Raw genomic sequence first — 24,505 nt, 5'->3', positions numbered from 1 at the left:
GTCCCCCTCCCCCTCCCTCGCCCTTCCTGTTTTTCGCACTTACACGTCCTTGAATGTTCCAGTCCTCCCTCCGTCTCCCCTCCCTAGCCTGGTCGTGCTTGAAATACTCATGCATAGGTGCACTGGATGACCAAACCATGAAGCAAACTGAAATGTTCGCCATACCAGTTTTGTTTATTGATCTGGATGTTCCTTTCCCTCTACCCCTCTCTCTTTCTCCCTGCACGATTTGTCAAGTACTTCACTAGTAAATATTCCTCTGGCCTAGTATGCTAGTGATTGTTGTCAGATCATTCAGAATCTTCAAGGCCTAAGAATGACAACTGTATTCCTTTGTTCCCTTCCCAGCTTGAAGCGCTTTGAAACACTTAGCCTGTGTATACACACTCTACAAATAAACAATTACAATTAGATTCTCCCAAAGGGCTACAGGCAGTCTTTTATCCGAGCAATAATAGTGTTCAACAATAAAAACCTGTGAGGGAACAAGCACTTCCAAATCCAATAGGTTCACAGGGGGGACTTTAGGGAGCCAGGACAGCCAAAGTCAATGACCAGTTCAAAGTTCTGATGCTCTCTTCTTAGAAGATGTCTTTAAATAGTCTGTAGTTCAAATAGAAAATCACAGCAACTCAAGGAGTCACCTTAGAAAGCACAAGCTGAAAGACCAGTGGAAGTGAGTTGAGGTCAACTCGAGATATGGTAAAATAGCCCTCCCCAGGTAGGAAGCACCCCAAATGACAAAAGGTTGATGTACCCCAACCCCAGAGTACCTGTGAACTGAAGAATGTGTTACAGCTGGATGCCTTCTGGTTGCAGTGCAGCAGATCCTTGTTCCTTGGTGACCAAAGGAAGGACGGACAGACGGACGGATGTCTGGCGGGCTCCTGAGGTAGCACTCGAGAGTGGGTCTCGGCAGCAACGGACTCCGGATTTAGCAGCTCTTTGTGGTTTTGGCACCTTTTTCTTAGCGCCAAAGAAGAACAAACAGCTCCGGTTAGAAGTTCCTTGATCCCTCAGTCCTGAACTCTGGTGAGGGGACTCTGGATGCAGACTTCCTGCGTCTGTAGGGTCCTTTGGATGCCCATGAAGTGTTAGCCGGATTTGCACTTCGGAAGACAATACACTCACAGATGATCAAGAGGCCCCGAGTATTGGGATTCTGCAGCCTTGAAAAGTCACTGCAAGTTGGGGGTTGTGCCAAAATAGTTTGTCTTAAGGCTATTTGGTTCCACCAGCCCAAGGGAAGAAGTCGTCCCGTAAGGGTCTTCTCAGTCGAAACAAAAATGGGGTCAGCACAGCTGCAGGGCTTCACTGGGCACTTCGTGGTCCAGGAGGGTGCTTCTGGCATCTCTTCACACCTTCTTCATTGGATGTTGTCCTCCAGGGGTCAACTCTGCCTCTAGTCCCAAAAGCCTTGCCTTTTAAGCAAGTTCCCACTCATTCACAGCCATAGGCTGTCAATCGCCCAGCCGGCCAATCAGAACTGATTTCACTCTGGCACACCTAGACACAAAGGACAGGGAAGCTTCGGGACCCTCCCTCACTTCCTGCCTTTCCAGACACACCCGTCAAAGGCAAAACACACAAAGGACTCAAATACGATTCAAACAACAGAGTAAAAGCCCAGAAGAAACAAACTGACAGGAAATGGCGAAAAAAAGACGACAGGTGGCATTTTGGGAAAATGGTCACCCTTGCGTGCTGTACATTCAAGTGAGTTCAGGTAACAGAATGTGGTTCCATGTCATTTCATCACGGGATGTTTTTGTCGCAGTTTTTTTATGAAAAAAAACCAAAAAAATTTTGGGGAGGGTTTACTCCCCAAACCCCCCCCCCCATTTTCTTTAATTTTTATTTATTCCCAAACACCAACACCCCATATATAATGTACTAAACACCCCCCCAAAAAAAAAAAAAGAAATCGATGGATTTTTCAAAAAAAGAAATTTGCAGCAAAAAAAACGGCGAAAAACCATCCCGCGATGAAAGGACGTTGTACCCAGAATGTTACATGAGGAGTGGGATAAAGGAGTGACTATGTACCCCCCCCCCCAGCACTCCACATAGGGAGAAGGTAAGTAAGACAGGGATCATCTTACTATTCTTGGGAACAGTAGTTCAACCAAGAAAATGTAGTTAAACATTAAGAGACGTCCAAGGGACTTCTCAGTGGCACAGCACAAACGGTGTTGTGCGTCACAAGGCAAAAAGCAGATGCCTATGGAGTTTACCAGATTCCATGAAACAGTAAGAATAACAAAAATCCTACTCAGAAAAACCACATGAGAGAGTGAGAAAAAGGTCCCACTAACTCAGGAGTTAAAATTAAAATGCCCCAGTCCTGCAAAATAGCTGGGGGGTCTAAGGTTAAAGTAAATTGGCACAGAATGGAAAATTCTCCCTAACAAAGTTTGTTTTAAAAAAGGTAAAATATTGGCCCTGCGGCAGAAGGCCCGTCCCAGGAGATGGAACTCACGCTGCAGTGAAGAAACTGACGAAGATATGTAAAAAAGGTAAATGATTCTCACCTTACATAGTGGTTTAGGGGAGGCGGGTAGGGGGAATTCAGGCCAGGGCGCTCTCCGTGATTATTGCGACATGCAGTTTTCAAATTCAGAATTTTCAGATTCGAAATTTTCTGCACCGCAATAATCACGTAGATCCGTATGAAAAACGTGCGGCTGTTGGAGCATAAACTTAATCACCTGAAAAGTGACCGGAAACATGAAGAGATGGGAAGAGTATGAGGCAAGATCAAAGCCATAATGCTTCAATGGAGAAAAATGAACACAAACTGTAAAATGTTGAAGGACTTCAGCCACTGAGGAAATAACCCCATTTGTACCGCCCCCCAATGGCACATAAATGTCAAAGGGAAATCCTTCTTGAGACCCATTTGCTGGCCAAAAATGTTACAATCAGGATTGCCACAAGACAAAGGAATTCCTTAATGATAGCCCCACAGACCTTACTTCCAACCACCCCTCACCCCAGGTGACACAAAAGTAAGAGATCAGGAATGGAAAGAAAGGTAAGGAGTATGAAGGGTGTGTTCACTGGAAGTAAACCCCAGTCTGTGGTAAAAGAAGAAGAAACCTCAAACCCACTAGATTAGGGAAAAGAGAAGACAATCAACATGAGAAGAGAGCAAGGAACCCAGGTGGCAGGTGTACGTACCTAAGGTGAGCAACATGAACCCCTTCACTGAGAAGTGTGGTACTTGGAGGTCGCCAAGAGGATCCAATAGTCAAGAACCTGCCATAATGACGATACAACAGAACAAGCCCCAGAAAATAAAGGACTGCAGAAAAGAGGATGAAATAAAAGGAATTACACAAAGAGAAAAGGAGGGAATACTAGCCCAAACCCAGACATGGCCACTGAGCAGAGAGGTTAGACAGTAAGCGCCAAACTGGGGAAAAAAGAAGTCTGAGAAGGGGGAGACAGGAATTTAAACTGCAGACAACAAATCATAATAGGGCAAATCGGATGGCATAAACAGGCAGGCAGGACTTAAAAGCCAGTGTGCCAAACATGAAATGAGGGTCAAGCAGGGCCAAAGTCAAGCAGGCAATCTGGGGCCTGGCAACTAATGAGCAGATATTGTACAGAGGACAGTTCAGAAATACAACGTCAGGATTCAAGCAGAGCAACACATTTGTCCAGAATGAGGGTTAAAAAGAAATCGCGTAGAGGCGCTGCAGGGGAGCTTTGTTAGGAAACAGGGGCCAAATTGCAACTACCAACACCTGGCCACCGGGGAATGATGGCTGAGCACCAATGTCAGAGGAGTTGTGCTGATTGGGAGTGGAGGCTTTGCAGTGCTGGCAGTGCAGGCCTAGTCTACTTCGAAAATACTAGGAATTGTCGTCCCTGAACCCTGCCAAAGTCTCAGCGCTGCTACAAGTGCTGCAACTGGAACATGCAATACCCTCCATTACCAGAGGCCGTAGGAAGTTGGCAGTGGGTCGCCCTCTGAAAGCATGATGGGGCATGACACAACGTCCTGATCGGTCTTGGCAATCAGGTCTGCGAAGGTCAGAAAGTAGTTCAGTGGCAACTCTTCAGATGAGGAAAACAAATGATCAGGCGCTCCCGCCATAATATCCACAGTTATCCAAATTGGTGGGACTGTTTCCCATTTTGTCAAACTTGTGCAACAGGATCACCAAAACCATTGTAGAGGACACAAATGTCTTCCCGAGAGACTATTCGGGCACGGGCAAACCTGGAATGTCCCACTGTGGGAGATGAGATGGTAAACCTCTTGTAGCGGTCAATTCTTGTGCTGATGGAGCAAACCCATCTCTTGCCATTGCGTCATCGATTGGCATTAAACGCTCCTTCATTGCCAGTGTGGGCGGCATGTAACATGCACCAAACTACTTACTGAATCAGATAGAAGACTCGGTGAGGAGTCAGAGCCGGGGATATGGATTTGGCAGGGATGGAAGGCATATCAATAGGTCATACTGGACAGATGAAGGCACCGATGTGGCAGAGGTGGGCACATTGTACCTCCTTGGCACAATTATGGGGGTGAGGAGGGATAAGGATTGTCTCCTTGCCACTGCGCTTCAACCCTGGAGGGAATTAACTGATCAGAGGATTTTTCATGTAACCTAATGAAGAACTTGAGCTGTAACTCCCAAGTAGCGCTGTGCTTCATTGTTAGTAAATGTCTCCATGCTATGGAGGTACCTGATGGTATGCTTTTTATACAAAGATTTTCAAACACGTCTGCAACTGAACAAAGAGGCAAATATATAAAGAAAATCAACCCCAAAAGGGACATACTTTTAAAAACAGAAAAAGACAGGAAAATATGAGGTTGTGTTGCATCGTTCTGTCCTGACAGACTCTGGATGAGAAACGGAGTAGGCTCCCATTGTGTGTTGTGTGTTTTGCATGGTTTATAGTCATAATGTCGAAAAAAAAATGTCGACAGACAAAAATGTCGAAAAAAAATGTCGAAAATAATAATGTCGACATCCTATACTTATAATGTAAAAAGTCATTTTTTCGAAAAAAAAATGTCGACATTTTTTTTTTGCCATTATGACTATAAACCCTTAAAACTATCAACACCTCACCCAACACCCCCCCCCCCACACCCCCCAACCACCCTTTCACCCCTCATACTCAACACATACCAATTATTTATTTATTCAATAAATAAATAACCTAAAAAAGGATCATTTACTATGGGGGGTCCCCCCCAACCCCCCCTCACCCAACACCCCCCTGCCACCCCCCCACGCCCCCCCAACCACCCTTTCACCCCTCATACTCAACACATACCAATTATTTATTTATTTATTCAATAATTAAATAAATAAAAATTGTATTTACTATGGGGGGTGCCCCCCCCAACCCCCCCTCACCCAACACCCCCCTGCCACCCCCCCCACCCACCATACTCAACACATCATATATATATTTATTTATGCATACACTAAATTAAATTTCGAAAAAATATCGAAAAATGTCGACATTTTTGTTTGTCGACATTATTGTTTTTCGACATTAATTTGTCGACATTTTGACTGTCGACATTATTGATGTCGACATTATGACTGCACACCGTTTTGCATTGTGGGGCGAGTCCACAAGCTTTAGACAATTTAAAGGACCACGCTCCTTTTCTGGTGCAAGTGTTTAAAAATCGCCCTTTTTTTTATTCCGAGTGGATTTTTTATTTCGAGTGGATTTTTGAAAATTAAGAAAACTATTGTATTGCAGTTGTCCAACCTGGCGGTCTGAGTTTATTTATATTTGTACAGGCACTGAATCATGCACCTCCCATCACTCTGATTTAACAAGGCATATAGAATGACTCATTACACTTTAAATACATTCTTGTTATACATTCTTGTAAACAATCAAGTCTGATTCGTAGTGGTTACATAAGAATCAGATAGGAGCTGGGCTCCCTCTGAACAAGGAGGAGCTGCTCTCAAAAACAACCAGAAAGAGCAGTCAAACTCACAAACATTTGGGCAGCGCTTGCAAAATCTACTAGCCCACTTGCATGGACAAGGAGATTTTTTGAAGGCCGAGTACTATTTGCGTAGTACTCAACCTTTCTGGCAAGTATGGGGATGTTTGAAATGTATTTTACATTTACTGCAAACAAACCTTGTATGCAGTAAATGGCTAGCCTTTAGATAGCAGTATCGCACCAAATATGTAGTGTGCTTATGGTGCCATTTTCCATTTTACAGAAAGCACTGCCAAATATTTTGTCACCCATCACCATGAGGCGAGCGTACTGATCTTAGGTCAAGTAAGTTAACTATGGGACTCTCCCTGCAGGTCTAGTGGGATTTTTAAGAATTTTAAATGCTTGCATTTGGGAGGGTATATTTGGGCAGATCGAGACAACTGTTGTGCCATTTAAAAATAGACAACCAAATCACAATGCAATAAAGAATATAAACACATAATTAAATAAGAGTGTTTCAGGGTAGCGGTTAGTTTAGTGGGAATTATACACTTCTAGAAATCAAAGCAACTAAGAAAAGGGTAGTTTTGAGATCTCATACCCCTCGCTCCTTGCAATCTGGAATAAGTTCTTCCAAGGCTCTCGGCTCGAGGCAAGCTCCGGACAGAGTGTGTGCACCAAGTTGAGACGCTTTCTCCACCAAGCACACCCGCAACTCCTTTTGATGCTCTGCAGCCAACTGCTTGAGACGAATAGCGGCAGACAACCCTGCTGGGCCTCCGCCTACTATGACAACATCTGCCTCTTCAGCAAATCTTTCCATGCTTACCCCTTTAGAAAAGAAAATGAAATATTAAAAATATGGGAAATACAAAAGTAGGATTACGGTTTACACCCTTTGATTAGTCCTACCGACTAAAAACTATAATTGCGCCAGATAATTTTGGTCATGATCATTAGGGTCACTAAGATTATTATACTCGCATTGTTCTCGGTCTGTGGTCACATGCCAGTATTTTCTATGCCCCAGTTTTTTACACCAACACAATTGGGGTGTGAATGTTTAGGCACTGCAGCAGAGTTGGGCCTAGGGCCATGATAAAGGAGAACATAATGTAGGCCATAATGTGGTAAAGTGCTGCACTAGCGCTCAATGCACTGTGCTGCTTAAATAGATCTACCATATAGAAACCTCTCAAGCAAGAAATTGCAAATTGTTCTTGATTAAATGAAAAATGGATTCATAAATGAAATGCTGACTGCACTTTTGATACAGGGGTTTGCAGTATTAATATCGCAGTAACCCATCATATACTCTACAGTATTGAAATGTCTAGAAGAAAATGAGCACACAACGTGTGGCCTAAAGGTATATGACCTTCCTTCAGGGACCACAGACATTGACTAAGTACTTCAACAACAGACACAGTTTACAAATAAACAATAGCTAAAATTGGATGCATTGAAAATCTATTGGCTATGTTTCTAAATTCAAAGCCCAGATTCTTGGTTTGTAACTCTGCCTCATGAAAAAATATGTTGGAGTCATTTTACCAAAGCAGTAACTGCAATGTAGGACCCCGCTATATTTTCACTTCAGTGCAAAAAAGGAAGGCTTTGTCCACTTTTCTTAATTTGAAAGATGCAGTGCAAAATAAAAAGCTAAACCCGGAGGTTGGAGGGTAACACTTTTCTTTTGAACTGCGACTTGCAAAATGTTGTAATGCCAATCGCAATTAATGACTGCCCGAAGGAATACATCTGCTGTTAATAGGTGCAAAAGACAAATTCCATAGTGATTCATTGTTGAACGCCAGCACGAAAATAGCATGCTGTTTCAACAAGGTGCCGGGGAATTCACGGTGGGCACATATATCCTGGTCGGTGCCAACAACTTCACCTGCAAAAATGAAGAAACCCCCCCCCAGATTGGTTCAGAAAAAAAGCTGTTAAAACAGGTGTTCATATGCAATTCCTGCATCTAGTACCTTGTTTCCCGAAATGACCCACTTTATTTAATGGTTATACATTTTTAAGTATATGTGATCAAATGTGCTTGCTAGGTACTTGTAATATCTAATACTTATTATAAAATAAATGCAATAATAAAATCATATTGCAATCCCACAAAAGAGAGACGTTCTTAAGAGAGGGTAGCAACGTTAATGCAAAAGCCCTCTCCGGTCCCAGCTAAAATTGCTAATTGTGAAGTGGCTCCTTCCTATGAGCTGCTCTCATCTAAAAAAAAAAAAACAACAAAAAAAGAGCCGTTTACTAACAACTAAATAAAATCTCCTTTCTTGCAATTTTATCTTGAGCTACTACACAAATCTTTGACAAATATTCTAAAATATTTTAAAATGCCGAAATAATTATTCTAAACAAATCCACGTTGTCACAGGTGCTAGTCTGCCACTAAAATGGCAATGACTAATCAAACCAGCATCCAGTGGAGCCCTTTCCTTACACTACAGGCACATTTTCAACTAAGGAAAAGAACTTGGACTTCATGAAATCTGTTTGTAAATCTAGAATTCAATTATTAAATGTGCGATCTACAAAAATGTACGAGTTACTCACCTGTCACAGATGGCCTTAATAATTAACAGAAACTGGGAGACAATTTAAGGGTTTTTATTTTTCTGAAACCAGATGAGATATCTAGTATGTTTAGTATGAATAGAAGCAGATTGGAATGCGCGCTCCTGAAAGTACTGGCAAGTACTGTTTGCTGGGAGGAAACGCTACGAGCAACATTGCAAAATTCGGCAGGAGGAGCTGTTTGACTGCACACCGCACATGGACTGTAGCTTTAACAAAATCCATAGAAACGTGGTCACGTGAGCTTGGCCCCCATCCCATTCTTGTGACAGGAAGTAGACTATAACTATCCAGGTCACAGCACACCATGCGCGCACACCTGCAAGTACTGGCAAGTACTGTTTGCGGTTCGCTGTACCGCGAGCAGAAAGCAGCGTGGAAGGTGGAGGGCTTTTGCATGCTAGAAGGCAGCTGTCAGTTGACTGAGAACGTGATTTATGGTAAGGTACTCGGTGAGAGTGGATACGACGACTAGTTTATATTGGAGGTTTAGTAAAAAGTAATACAAGTCCATAGTACATGGAATTACGTTCCCGCACTAAAACGGCAAGAGAAAGTGAAAATATAATGAAAGCACAAAGTACTGCCCTAAATATAGATATAGTCAAAAGACCGAGCAGAACATGTAAACGCAAAATTATCTCTAAACCTGGCTTGTTGCCAGAAGGAAAATTAGCCAAAATGACATCTTTCTTTAATAAAATTGACATCAAAGCTACCTCTCCCTTGATGATGACTTCTGAAAAAGAAATTTGTGGTAGTGAACTAGTAGACGATCTAATGTTAAATTTGCCATGTATTGACTCTAAATTGTTATCATTGGCCCTAAAAGACCCAGACTATACCAACAATATAATAGCTAGCTCTTGTGTTCCAATGAATGAATGTCGTGAAATTACTTTATGGGAGCAACAAAACCAATATAATCTTAATGCGTTCCATGATGCGAAGAGAAACAATCTCCTCTGAGATGTTGAGATCTCAAGCAACTAATACAGAAACCCCTCAGATGAATGTGTGTGACATTAATGAACCCGATATTAGGTCCTTGATCCAGACAAAAACAGAATTGGTCCCCGGCACCTTCGATCCTGCTATTGAAACATCTGTGATGTCCACAAAATATGGAGAAGACAGCAGGATAATTGTAGATCCTAAGACTGGTTTATATACATGTACTGAGGGATTGGCTGACAGTGGAAAACCCATAGAATGCTTCTGCCCCATGCAATCCAATGGCAATAGCTCCCCTGTCAGTAACATACCCATATCTAGCAATGTTAGTTGTGTGGCAATGGATACAGAAGAACTGTTCGAGGTTTTAGAGAAAGTTCAAACCGATTTAGTAGATAAGTGTGACAACATTGAAAGGAAGTTGGATGTGCACTCCATTCTATTACATAAAAGCATAAATAGAAGGAGGAAATCCTTTACTGAGGTTGGTGTTAATACAGATATGCCACAATTACCAACCAGTTCATCTGTGGTAGCAGCGATGCCAATGAAACAAGGGTATATTGTGTGTAATAATTCCTTTGAATCCCGCTATACGATATCTGAAATGACAGAACAAAATGTATATGGTAGGAAAAATATGAAAGAAAGAAGACAGAAGAAGAACAAAATACACCAAGCAGCTATGTATAGAAGTCGTAATTAAATCAAAAGAAAGAATGGCTGTATAATGAATGAAATGACCGTTGCCGGTATTAGTGAAGATGGCAAAGCGAATACTGAGTTAAAAATCCAACCCCTAACAAAATCCACGCACATAACTAAGGAACCTAACTATGTGGGTGAACATAAAGTGGTCATTCATAAGCAAATAAAGGAATTGCCTGCCAAAGAACAAGTGGAAAAAGCAGTAAAAAAATAAAAACAAATCTAGAGATGTTTCCTCTCCCACTAATATTGGGTCTCTGACATTAGATAAATAGGTATTGAGTTCCAAAAAGAAGCAAGTAAGTAAATCGAAGACAGACTATGAAGGCGGTTTATCTAATAGAGTGCTAAAAGATATACAAAAACTATTTGCTGAACCCATGATATCCAATACCACAAACAGGAACTGACAGCAGCCCTAAGCTGACTACAAGTAATAACCCTGAAGGAGATTTGGGAAGCAAATCTGTGCACTTCCACGAGTCAGAGGAAAGAAACTAATATCCCTACATATAAGAGCGACCCAGCAAATTTTATTAGAGCACTACAATTCCAAGCTATAGAAGAATCATATAAGGCTGAGTTGCTTAATAGACGCCGAATTTTGGACCTTTGTACAGCTATTGTACCACTGAGGATGGCGAATTCTAGAGATTTTAAAATTGTTGATCAGCTAGTCACACCGCTACAGGTTATTACTAATGTGTGGTGTAGAGATAACATACTTGAATATCGTGACCTATTCGACAACCTGGGATATAGATGCCAAGAAACATCTATGCGAAAAGTAAAAAAAAATCAACAAATACCAATCCCTACTAATTCTCAGAAAACTACAGAAATAGAGACTAGAAAGGCTTCACTAAACAGGTCAGTTGAAGCAGCAATCAATAATCGAGATGAAGTTTGCCCCACTAACCAACATAATAGGAACAGTCTGTGTTCTAGTAATAAGCCCATAAAGAAAACCGAACTAGGAAGTAGCGAAGCTGGGAATACAGAAGGGTATTGGCAGTGGTTGCCATCTGTTTTTAAAACCCACTTTCAGCAATGTCCCTGATGATATAGGGGTAATCATTTCTTGGAACACCCGTCGGAATTTTCACTACGCTGAGGATGGAGAGCTGATAGAAAATATAGATTTGTTTTGGGTTGTAGCACGTCAAGAAACCCGGCTAGACAAATCAAGCGACTTTGATGGACACAACACCATACAAAGTTTGGCCCTTAAAGGGAAAAAGGCCGCCCAAAAGGGGGACTGTTAATCTCCATTAAAAATCCATGGTCCGGGGAAAAACACTAAGTGGTCAACTGAGATGGTATTAGCTGTAAAAATCAAAACGAACTTAGTGGAATTCCCTCACTTATTGGTAATTAATGTATACAATCCACCAAATGGAACTAATGATCAAATAAATATAGCCACTGTGTCCAAAATTTTGCGCCAAAATAGCCAAGGAGACTTTAATGCTAAGATTCTGCTACCTGACAATCATACTTCTACTGAATACAGTTCTGGACCCATTGCACATGGATTTTCTAACAGTAGTGTTAGACTATGGGCATATATGCTTCTAATACATCAGATGAGGATGCTAAATGGAAACACCATAAGTGATGCAGCCTGTGGTGCTACACGGGTGGGATATGGCAGTGTTTCAACAATAGACTATATGTTTGTAAACAAATGTGCTGACACATTGGCTATAGATATGTCTGTAGGGGTAAGAGAGGAAAGCAACCATCTACCACTCCATCTACTGACGAAATTCCCTAGAAAAGAGAATGTGTACCAACTGAATGGTGTTAAGACGGATTTCTGAACTCTGTCCTGGCGGCGCAGACTGTCAGAAGGCCAACCTAATTACTTGGAACAGGGTAACCTCTGGACAAGCCAGACCAATCAGGGTAGCGATCGCGGCGGTCAAGACTAGGTCTCAAGAGGGGTGAGGGTGACTGAAAGCCCGCAATGAGCACACAAAGCAAGGACACTTACAAATTACTCCAAACAGTTGTTATATTAAAAATATATACACATTTATTCCAAGGCCTTTGCAACAATGACCGTAGCGAGAAATCACAATAAAACTCTAGTAAACCAACATATACCAAACCAATACAATATATATACAAATAGAAATGAGTCTAAAGCGTTAGATGCACGAAATGTGCAGTCCACCTAGAAGGGGAGGAAAACAGGAAGTGTGAAATAATGATTAGACCCAGTCTGCCTTCAGAGGCACCTAACTAAAAGGAAGTCCAAGCCCTACGAAGAGTGGAGCCTTGTGCTCAAAAGTACCTGCCCACGCTGGTGCCAACGGGCAAAAAGGGGAGCCTCTTCGAGGGAATCAGGCAGTTCAGTTCGGTGCACAAAAGAAGAAGAACAGAGTTCCGCGACTCAAGCGCAGCCTCCACTGTGGGCAGAAGCAGAGCGCGAGTACGGAAAGGCATGCTGTTTGACACAGCAGGGAAAAGCTATGGGCTCCTGCAGGAGGGCGACCAGTTCCTAGCTATGCTACTCACCGGTCCCCGATGCAAGCAGACCCAGGCTTCTCCGTGTCAGTTTCAGTGCTGGCAGGTTCAGGGGAGCAGGGGACGTCTCGTCGTCGTGTAGATTCTGCAGCAGCAGAGTTGAGTTAAAGATGTCCCAAACAAAGTGAACCCGCACAGTTTGTTACCACAGCAGGGCAACGGAGCGGCCGCGTGCATCTCAGCCAAATGTACACTACTCACTTCAGACCTGGGAATGCCAAGTGTACGAATCTTGTGAGAGTGACAAGGACTCGAAATACAACACAACCTGGCGGCGGTTACAGAGCAAGACTCCTGGGTAGGTTAGTCAGTCTGCTGGATGGTCCAGAGACACTTCCGAAGGCTTACGTGCAGGAGATGGTGAAGATGCCGAGAATAGCTGTCCCCGCTATTCCAAGGGTCGAAGTACCAGTACAGACCTTCTGGTTCGATCAGAGGTAAAAAGGGTTTCACAAGGCGACAGTAGTGCAGAGGAGCAGTCCTCGTGGTTGCAGGATACTTGGCTCCTGTATTCCTTTTTTCGTGAGAACTCAGGAGATCGACATGGTAGTGGCGTTTCCAGCCCCCTCTTATCCACGGTTCCATTTGCGCCAAAACAGAGGGGACCTAATGGGAGATCCGCTCATAAAACACTCACACCATACGTGGACCTATCACGGACCACGGTGGTCCCAGGCATTCACACCACACTAGACTCTCTGGCACCCAGGATGTGTATTGGGACCAGACATCCCAGCCCACATCCTGGAGGCACACACAAGGCCTGTAGAAGCCCACAAAAGCATCTGTGTTTCGCGGGAAAGTACATGCCCAAATAAGGAAGGCCCTGGGTCGGCTCGACCTGGGGAAGGTGAAGGGGGCAAGACGGTCAGCGGACAGGACAAAGGAGCCTCGTGGTCTGGCCATTTTGGGAGCCGGGCCACCATTTTGGGCTAAGCGCGAGAAACGCGCTTAAAACGCCAAAAGGAGCTCAGAAACACAAGAAACGATCGCTGCCACCATTCCTGTCCGTGATTCACTTGCACCGATCAGTTACAATCCAAAAAAAGTATCTAGGGCCTGTAGACGACTAGAGACCCAAGAGAGCAGTAACTTAGCTTACAGTGCCCTCTTGTGTCATGCTGCACGAAAGCTGCAACATGATAAAGAAACTACGGAAAACAGCGTTTCCCGGTGCTGACTGTCTTAAGGGCATGTCAGTTTCCCCATAAGAATGGAGCGAAAGCCAAGAGGAGTGCGGCAGAAGGCTGCACTTCTCTGGCAAAGTCTAGATCATGATGAAAACAACAGCAAAAAGTGTAGGGGTTGCCACATTGAAGGAAAATTACCCACAATTAAGAAATATTTCCTAATAAATGGTAATATAGAAATTAATGCAGCAGCAAACAGGATAATCTGGAACCCTACAAAATTAGCAAAAGCGAATGAGATTGCACAATACGAGTTAGAGAACTTTATAGAACAAGCAACCGAACAACGCCCGAATGAAACAATAAGGGCATTTGAGCAAATTGTTAATAAAACTAAATTAGTCACTGCAAAGAAACGGAAATACGTCAGTATTGGAGAAAGATGGAACCTTTCACATAACAAAAATAAAACTTGACTGTGAAATACATAAGGCAAAACAAAGACTCAGACAATCTATTAAAGAGATAGTACATTCTGGAATAGATGAATCTGCAAAGATTATAAAGCAAGAGAAAAAACAATATGGGAAATGGTTACGACATTATTGTAAATATAAAGAGGAAGAAGCATGGCGATCTATTGCAGTATGTGCGCAGACCAATAACCATTGTGGAATGTGGACGGCAATTAATGCCACTAAGAAGAGATGTTTACCTGTAAGTAGTGTACCTGAAAACAAATGGAACTTAATTGTTAAATTAAGCCTGGGTTTGTATAGGGGAGAAGAGAAGAAATGATTAATCTACCGTTAGGGCTCCGTACAGAGAGCAATCACCTGGCTTTCCGGAAACTCTTGAAGACAGAACTTTTCATCTAACCTACATCTTTGGTTGTCCTCACTGACCTCTCTGCTTGTGATGGAGCGCTTGGATGCCTCAGGGCTTGTAGCGCTATAGAAATTTAATAACATAACATAACATAACAAGATACATGAAGCTGTAAAAGCGGAATGGGATGGTAAATACACCATGATTAGCCTGAAGAAAATGATTGAAAAACTACATACCTCCAGGGCAAATGGCCCCGATGGTACATATAATGCACTCTTGAGGCTATCTCCTGAGCTATGGGCTAAGGTACTTTACTGCTATATAGGAAAATCTGGTGTCATCCCCGAGACATAGCGTGAAAGCATCATCCTCCCCATATACAAAAAAGGTGTGCAGAGTGATCCAAGAAACTACAGAATGCTAGCTATGCTAAATATACCTGCTAAAATATTTGCAAAGGTTCTGCTTATTGAATTAAATGAGTGGATAAATGAAAATAATATACTCCCAAAAAAATCAAGCAGGTTTCCGAGCTGAATCATCTACCACCCAAAATGTCATCTACTTAGTATCCGCTGTGGACTATTCTTGGGAGGTGAGGAAACTACCAGTATATGCAGTCTTTATAGACTTTACTGTGGCATTTGACACCATTATAAGAGAACAATGATGGTGTAAGTTAAGGAGGTGGGGGATACCTGCAGGTCTACTATATGTAATTAAACAACTTTACCAAGACACGTCGGTATGTATAAGACTTGACGCAGAAGGTAGATTATCTGAACGTATACATACTCGAGGTGTTAAACAGGGGTGCACACCGGCGACACTTTTTAATTTATACTTGGCAGACTGTCAGAATTAAATATGTGAAGGGAATGCTGATATGATCAAGATTGCTAAATTGCAGTTGTGTTGGTTGGGATACGCAGACGACTTAGTTTTATTGGATTATACTACCCATGGATTACAAAATAGGCTTAACAGCCTGGTAAAATTTGCGAAAGAAAATGGGCTTGAAATAAATATCAGCAAAATGAAGGTGATGGCCTTTCTAGATAAAAGAAAACAATCTAGATCTAATAGATATAAATGGTATATTGATAAAACACAAATTGAGCATGTAAACTGCTATAAGTACCTAGGGGTGATTGTTGATGATAAACTAGGTTAGAAGCAACATTGGCAAGAGAGCAAAATGAAATGTATGAAAATAACTGGAGCCATTAGTGATTTTTTCGGTAGACAAGGGGGTCTCTCTGTCAATACAGTTCTATTATTATATTCAATGAAAATTATTTCTTGTTTGCTCTACGCTGCTGAGATTTGGGGGAAAATGTTTTGCAATGAAATACGTATGTTTGAAGGAAAGATTTTAAGATGGCTTTTTAGACTTCCTAAAGCTGTTTCTTGTGAATACATTTTACTTGAAAGTGATTTTAGATATGCAAGTGATATTTTAGAATATAAAGTTGCCATGCTATTTGTGAAATTATGCACTTTAAATAACCACACGTTTGTAGTTGATCTGATGATGTTTAATGAAGGAGAAACCATCAAAGTCTAAAAAACATCTATATCCTATATACGACTTGTGCGAAATGGGCGAAAGAAAATGCATATAGCTGACTATGTAATTCTCATGCAAAGGTTAAAAGGTTGTTGAAAGAAACAATATACACCTTAGCAAAGGAAAGAGATCTGGTAAATGTAGCTGCCAAATCGAATAGTGGCATGTTCATTGAATATTGGACTTTGGGCACTGGAAAACCTAAATATTTATATGCATATCCACGTGCTGATATAGTTAGATCTTACATGCTATTTAAATATAACAAATGTGATACCATGGATATTATTGTGCAATTATAGAATCTGCTAAACATCTTATATGCGAGTGTGAAAGCTTAAAGAATCTAAGAAATCTATACTTGAAACTATATAATAATGCTTATACACTTCTGAAATGGGAACAATATGCCAATGCCTACTAGAAGGCAATGATATTAACCTGATCTACCATATGATTACATTTCATAATCTAATTTTAATGGTTTTAAAAAATGTGTCATTAGGAATTTTATATGTTTGAGTGGATATTTTAAATATTTTAAATCTTGTTTAAAATCTGTTTTAGTGACTCATGGATGTATTGATGTTTTATGTATGTATGTAATATGTAAAGCCAATTGTGCTAAATGCATATTTAAATAAATAAACAATAAATAAATAGAAGCCGATTGTTCAACGTATGTATTTTTATTAGTACCCGGTGAGCGACAATACGATGGTTACAAACTATCTGATTGGCCCTTGCAGGATCCTTACCAGCCCGACACCGCCCCCGCCCCGGTCACAGCCGTGTCCCTCTAGGTTCCTTCCGCGACTGGCTGCCATGGAAAGGGAGAAGGGACTAAATGTAGTCCCTTCTCCCTTTCCATGGCAGCCATCTTCTTTGCTTCCCAAGGGCCTGTAACTATGGGCTCCAGGGCATTACCTGAAGTGGTAATGCCCCCCGTGCCCCCAGCTCGGGGCTTATTGCTTAACTAGCGCAAAAGGAAGAAAAAGGTTGGAGGATACACTATTGGGTATCCTGCTCTCCTCTCCCCTAGGTTGTGCTCTCCCTAGCCCCGGCATCCCTACATCCCAGGTTCCCCACTAGTGATCAGTATCACTACAAGCTTAGGAGGGCATAACGGCATATTCCTCATCATCTAGCTCCCTTTTCAGGTTCTTCAGTACACCTAACCACAAGTATCTTCAACAGAGATTATGGTTTCTATGTGCCAATAGCAGATATGCTGGTTCTTTCGCACAAACACACCTCTCCCGCTCTCGCTCTCCCTTCTCTGGATCTTGCTACTACCCTTACTTCCCTCAAGTGGTCTACTGCGGTCATGATTCCTGCCCCTCATGTCCCCAGCCCTCCAAGATGTCAGGCTGGAGCCAGGCCACGATCACCTACATGGCCCTCAAGGGCCTCTCCATCCCTCCAAAGACCCACTTGGAATCAGACTTGGCGCTTGTGGCACCAGACTCACTCCCTCCCATAGGATAACATTGGGGATTGGACTTGTAGTGCATTGATGGGGACAAGATGGGTGCCCCCACATATTTCGGTTCCCAGAACTGCATGTGCGGTCTAGTCTTTTGGGTGTGGTTCAGCCCAGAGACACCTGGGATACCCAGAGACGATTTAAGCCACACCCAGGCTGAGAAACATGCTTTGCGTTTTCTGCACCTGCAGCGTGACACTCACCGTGTTCGGATCGGTCTCCAGTAGGCCTGCATCTTTCTTCTGCGCTCAGCTCCTGCAAGAACAAGAACACCGTTAGGAACAGCCTTACCTTGCGGTGCTTCTGCCCATCATTCATCGCTCCTTCTGTTCTGCGGGCAAGTTCGGCGGTGTCATTCCCATCCCGGCACACCGCTTCCTAAGGAAAAGGGAAAAGAACAGAAAAAAGGCATTAGTAAGCATTCTGCAAATCTTTGCTTATTTTTAAATACTGTACGAGCTTCTAACGCTTACCTGAATCCCAGCCGCTCTGGGGGAAACTCTGTCTCCGGAACTTCTCATCCATCTGCAAGAGGGAAAAGACACTCCAGGTTAGCGTGGAAACATCTAGAGGCGCTGCATACCGCGCTTACCTACCGCATTTGTTCTTCATAACCGGCATCCACACTGAAAACGTTGCAGCACCTAAAAGACACAGAAAAAGAACTCAGTTCAATGCAAATACGAAAGGGGTGCATCGCACTCTCACTCACCTTCAGCGCTACTCATCTCAGCAGCACGCCGCCATCCCCGGACGCCGGCCATCATCTAAGGAAGGAAAGGAACAAAGTTAGAGAACTGTTCAAAAGACTCATTATACTTACCTGTCAGACTCTTGCCAGTGAAGTAACTAAGCAGGAACAAGCCTGCATCAATCAACGCGCCCCTGCGCTGAAAGCAGGATGGAGAGCACACTATCCAAGAAAACAAAGTGAGCTGTGGATCAAAGGGAAGGGTTGGACCCCAGGGAAGAAGGGGTTCAAGCACACACAGACAATAGGGAGTTAAACTCTACCAATCCTGTGTTTCAGGCCCAGTCTCCAGTCAAATAGCCTCCAGGGAAGGGTTCGAGGTTGTAAGAGGTCAGAACAGGCTGAGTGACGTCCCCGTGGATACCATTGCTGTTGTAACGCTGAGCGTTACAACTGCAATGTCTGCCTCCCCTTTCTCTCGATCCATCTCTCCCTCCCTCCCTCCCTCCCTCCATCCCTCTGCTTCTCACCTTCCGTCCCTCTTGTCAATGTTCCACACTCTCACCTTCTCCGCTCGCCTTAATTTTCGCTGCCCCATTCTCCTTTTGCTACGCACCTCTTTCTCACTACACCCCCTTCTCATTGCTCACAACACCCCTCTTCTTAACTGTCCCTGGCCCCTCTTCTCACCTCTTCCTACATCCCTTCTTATCTGTACTACTCTACCATTTTCACAAACCACCCTCACGTCTCTCCTGCACCCCCCTCCTCGTACTCACTCCTGCACCCCTCTCAACTATACTTACTCTCTCCAAACTCCAAACACCCAACACCTGTCTCACTACATACTACCCTCACGCCCCTACTCTGACCACCCATTCTACCCAGACTAATACCCTACCCCTCACACAGTGTTATTCACTGCAAACAGGTGCCACTTTCCCTCCCAAAAAAACTCACCTGCACCGTGCTTCAATTCTACCACCAAGTGTCTGCAGTCTTCTCCTTCGCCTGGTCTCTCGGTCTACCTCCACCCCGCCGGACCTCACCCCTACAATCCACACACTTCCTTTTATTCTTTCCACTTTTATACTGCATCTCTCCTGCTTTTACGCTGCCCTCCTCCATTGATTCCAGGACTCGCCTAAATAATGGCCTATCTGTGCCTGCTAGACTGCTGAAAGGCTTTTACAAAAACATCTAAGTTCCTCTGCCCTTTTCAACAAGGTGCTGTTGGCAGTCTCTGTTGATTTCCCTGATGTTTCTCTGGTGAGCTGTGGGTCTGGAAGTTTGTTTTCTATTGATGTGGCGAGTTATGTGCTTTTCTGGGTGCTGGACACTGTTGGGTTGTGGTGAAGGCTCATAGTTCCTATTAATTGCAGCATGTCAGTTTTCCCCTTCTTTGAGGTCTGGTCCAGACTTTTTTGGTTGCTCCCAGATGTACCCTAGGAGTAAGCTTTCTTTCTTAGAACCGCAGCACTGGCCAGCAAAAGTGCTACGAGGCATTTTGTAACAGAGGGTAGAATCATTCAAAAAAAATGCATGGCACATGACAGGGGGCTCCCACCGCACCATTCCGCCACATAGGCCAACCGGGTCATGATCCTGGCTGTCACACACCTGGATGTATTCCTAGTCATGGTTTCCTTTCCTAAGTAAATATGGGACTCCTGGCCCACAGAGACATGACTAGAGCCTATTAAGCCCAACAAAGGCGTGCACTTCAAATGTGAACATCGTAAATGCATGCAATGATTGCTTATACCACCATGCCACATGCCACACAGCTGCACAGCAGTCCTTTTCCACCCACCTATGCCAGTGCTTACAGAAGTAAAAGCAAGTGGTGAAGGCGGGCTGGCATATGGTGGAAAGTGGTCTATGGATTAGGAGTACTGAACTTCAGACATCGTACATGTGGAGAACTGAGTGACTAATTCCTAGCTAGTAGCTTTAAGACTTTACATTTCTACGCCTGCATTAGTTACTATGATGAGCACATCTACATACTGCTGTGTCCCAGCACCCTTTTCTCCATATGTATCGTGGATTACCAACTAATAACAGAGTAAAGGAGAGTGGATTAATGATCATCCAAAAAGGTTGCAGAGGATGAATTGTACAAACTGGGGACCAACACTTGGGCTTCCATCCAGAGTGTCTTCTTTACAAAAGCCCAGAGTATAAGACAGGGACCTCTGGTACAAAAGAATAACTCACCATCCCCAAGTGCAGAGGTCACAGTAATGGTTCCTGAAAGGCCGGTTTAGGAAACCCCAAACAACTCTGAATATAAATCTTCTTTTCAGGTGCAGTTTACAGGATCGAACAGCCAAGGACTTGGACCCTGGATGAAAGATGACCCAGACAATAGAAAAGAATAAACGCTCTTCCTAGGAGTAGGAATCTCAAGTCGGAAGCAAAAGCAGCAACGAAGAGGAATTAAAAAAAGGCAGGTAAACCGAGCCAAGCTGGTTTCAACGGCTTGACCAAAGAGAGGGTGTACACCAGAAGAAAAAGGACCCACGGGAGGGGGGGGGATGGGGGCTGTTACACACGTAGCCAGATGGAGCTTAGTGTGTAAGCTCTGCGAAAAAGCCCAGGCCCGGAGGCAATAAACTAGCAAATATAGCCCCGTTTTAGCTCAAAAGCGACAGGGTGGTGTGGGAACCGATTGTCTGCACACGTAGCAAGATTGGAGTGAATTGAGGCGGTGGTTCTGATGCTGCTGTGTGTTTTCGGCACAACCCTGGGAAACCTCTTGCCGGTTCCATCTTCCCTCGTGTGATCGCGAGCGGTGGAACCGTCAGCACAGCCAAGGGACTGCGGCTGCTGGCGCGGATCATCAGACGACTTGGAGATCTCCAACCACGGCAACACACACACACTAGTGCCCAAGGAGTAAGATACTGTGGCATGCGGGCGCTCCGGTACCCCTGTTGAGCGCTTGCACCTGCTCGGCAGTCTGAGAGGACTCGTAAATGAGGGTGCGCCTCCTTCCAATGGTTTCCATTGACGTGACAGGTGAGGCCGACCCAGCCCCCCTACTCCATCCCAGAAGCGCCACTCTGGAAGGCAGCCAAGCGTGACGGGGCCCTGATCGCTGGGGACAGACGGCCCACACAACATTGAGGCTGCACATCTAGCCCGTACAGAGCCAATTCTGCTCACCACCTCCGCTCTCCGAACCTACTGTGCCCAGAAATCTCCTTGTTCCAGCAGGTTATCCCTGCTACCGTGTAGCTGTCCCTATACCAGCACAACCCCTCGAGCTCCATCGAGGACACAGCCACCACTGTTTTTGTACGGCTGATCGCCAAATTGCCCAATATGACTAAATCATCAAAACGCCCTGCAAACCTTACACTGTGCGTGTCCTGCTGTTTCTACAACTTTGGAAACTCACTCACTGCAAGCATCATTCTGCCAGCCCAGACCCAACTACCTCAACCCTATAAGTAGCGATTGTAACGAGGGGTGTCAGAGAGGACTATACTATGCAGGGATTCATCTGAGACAACGCGGCGTCGCCACTAAATGAGGCGACACTCTACTACCACGCAACCATTCCACATGATTTCCACTGCAATTTGTCAGGGATACTAGAGCATGCACACTGTGTAACAAATGGCCTGATGTAAGACCACTGAGAACCCTGGCATAGCCGACCCAGGTCTATGCCCTAGGCCAGGACGATAGCTGTAAGCGTGGGCCCGCATTGGAATGAGGAGGCAACAGCCGCAACCACACATCACGCCCCATCATTGGATTAAACTGCGAGGAGGCCCGAGCAAGGTACACAACCCTGGTGCACCCCACTGTGCACTCCAATAAGCGGTAGACAGATCAACCAAGGCAAGGAGCGCAATAAGTTCAGGACTGTGTGAACTAGGCACCCGGACGAAGTGCAACGTTATTGGGAATCAACCCAGTCCTCATAAATCTGAGGCATATTCGGTCATCACGATAGGGGGGCGTCAAGAGCCCAGAGATAGGTCAAGCCCACGGCACCACAGGCAGCTGAGGACACAACCATCATTGGTGGGAGCAAGATTAGTTACATTTTCGGAGCAGATCATGAGACCCAGCAACTACCCAAGGTGGCACATCACACATAGTGCCCACAGCAGCGAGGCACAGCTACGCACCGGAGACAAGGACTGCGCATCTATACTCGACCGAAGTGAACCTGGCCCACGTTCTATAAAAGGGACCCACAGATGCCATGATCACTGGTACGCTGGCCTGGTTCCGCTGAATAAGCTGCCCACTGCAGATTGCACCAAGGGGAGAAAAGACATACAATGCCCAAAGGGGCAGCGCCCAAAAAAGGGAAAGGCGCAATGGAGAAATACACCACACAGACACCGAAACTGAGCGACAAGGATAACACTACCACAGGATCAACAATGCAGAACGCCCCTACGGCCACCCCAGCCACCATGGACCCCCAAGCAGTGTTCACTCTGATGCAGCAGGGCTTTGTGGCCCAAAATGAAAGACTTGATCGAATCAACGCTAATGTAACCACAATCAAAAACCAGCTTGAAAAGGCAACTAACCGCATCACGGAAGCCGAAAACCTGATCAGCACGGCCGAAGGCGGGCTTGAGTCACTACGAAACACTGACAGAAATGGCTAAAGATTTAGGAACAGTTAGGCTTAAGTGCGAGGATTTAGAAGCCAGATCCCGGTGCAATAATGTGCGCAGAGTGGGTGTGCCTGAGGATGCACGGAAGGGTCCAATGGAAATAGCGGTGGAAGAGTTGTTCAGAGAATTACTAGGCGACCCGGGCTGGTCAGCAATGTTTGTAGTCGAAAGGGCGCACAGATCCCTGGCACCCCGCCCTAAACCAGGCGCCTACTCTAGACCCATTATAGCCAGACTGATTAACTATAGGGACAGATCTGGTGCTCCGACCCGCGAGAGACAAACAAGAACTGAAACTGGGCTCTAGTGTCATACGGATATTCCTGGACTATACACTGGCAGTCCAGCAAGAGCGACGGTCATTTGCAAGTGTCAAGAAAATGCTGCATGAGCGGGGAGTTCCATACGCAATGCTATACTCCGCCAGGCTTTGCCTACAACACAATAACAAGACATATGTCTTCACCTTTCTTGAAGAAGCTGCCACCTTTGTTGAGTCCAGCATCCCGTTGCCATCTAAGCAACAACTCGGATCTACCGGCTGAAGTGGCGACCCCCTACAATCGTCTGACTGAGATGCCCAGTGTGGGTCCAATAATGCACTAGGAAAATGAACATGGAGCAAAAACAGTGACCACTTAAACATTGGACCCTATCCGCATGTAAATTGATTGATTTTCACACCACTGAATTTTTTACTGATCATTATGTGTACTAGAAACGTTCCATAAGCAAACTTTAGGGCAGTCATGTGATACTTCCTGACCTCGGCTGCCGCAGAAGCGCCCCCTGACGTGGGTGCAATGGATGTATGAGCGGAGGAGAGTGGCGGAGGGGGGAAACGTATAGTTAAAGTTCAGGGAACTATGAGGGGGGTTGCAGGAATGCACAGGGTGTTAATGTTAAAAATGCACAGAAACATACAGAATGGTCAAACGATAACAGGAAATGACTCTTAATCACTAAGGGACATACCAGAAACTGCACAGAATATGGCTGAAAAGGACCCCAAAGGCCTTAAACTAATTAGCTGGAATGTAAGGGGATTGGGGGTGCCAATTAAGACGCGGAAAATAATGGCATATATTAAAAGAACTGGTGCTCCGATTGTATCCCTCAAGAGACACAACTACTGGGATGTCAGGCAGACAAAATAGTGCCCAGCTGGGGCAACTACTGCTTCTACACATCCTATTCGAGTAGAGCAAGAGGAGTACTCACGCTGATACATAAATCGTTACCTTTTACACACTTAGCCGCTGAGTCTGACCCTGATAGGAGCTTTGTGATGGTACACGGGATGCTCTCCGAGACGGAGGTACTCCTCATTAATCTTTATGGCCCAAATACAGATGAACTAGAATACTATAACAAGATCTTTCAGATGTGCGCTAAATATCCCA

At 44.4% G+C, this 24,505-nt stretch overlaps 1 protein-coding gene across 1 annotated transcript in view; it reads right to left on the bottom strand.

The window, feature by feature from the left end:
• Nucleotides 1–24,505, bottom strand: part of ETFDH (electron transfer flavoprotein dehydrogenase) — a 920,962-nt gene that overhangs the window by 802,421 nt on the left and 94,036 nt on the right. Inside the window, exon 3 of the mRNA XM_069631338.1 lies at nucleotides 6,549–6,778. Within this exon, the coding sequence (XP_069487439.1) occupies nucleotides 6,549–6,778 (230 nt within the window). The remainder of the gene's footprint in view (nucleotides 1–6,548; nucleotides 6,779–24,505) is intronic.

The sequence above is a fragment of the Ambystoma mexicanum genome, chromosome 6q (genome assembly GCF_040938575.1).
Source record: "Ambystoma mexicanum isolate Mex_15411 chromosome 6q, UKY_AmexF1_1, whole genome shotgun sequence".
Classification (NCBI taxonomy): domain Eukaryota; kingdom Metazoa; phylum Chordata; class Amphibia; order Caudata; family Ambystomatidae; genus Ambystoma; species Ambystoma mexicanum.
Note: the sequence above shows the minus strand (reverse complement) of the source record. Positions and strands in the feature narration are given on the sequence as shown.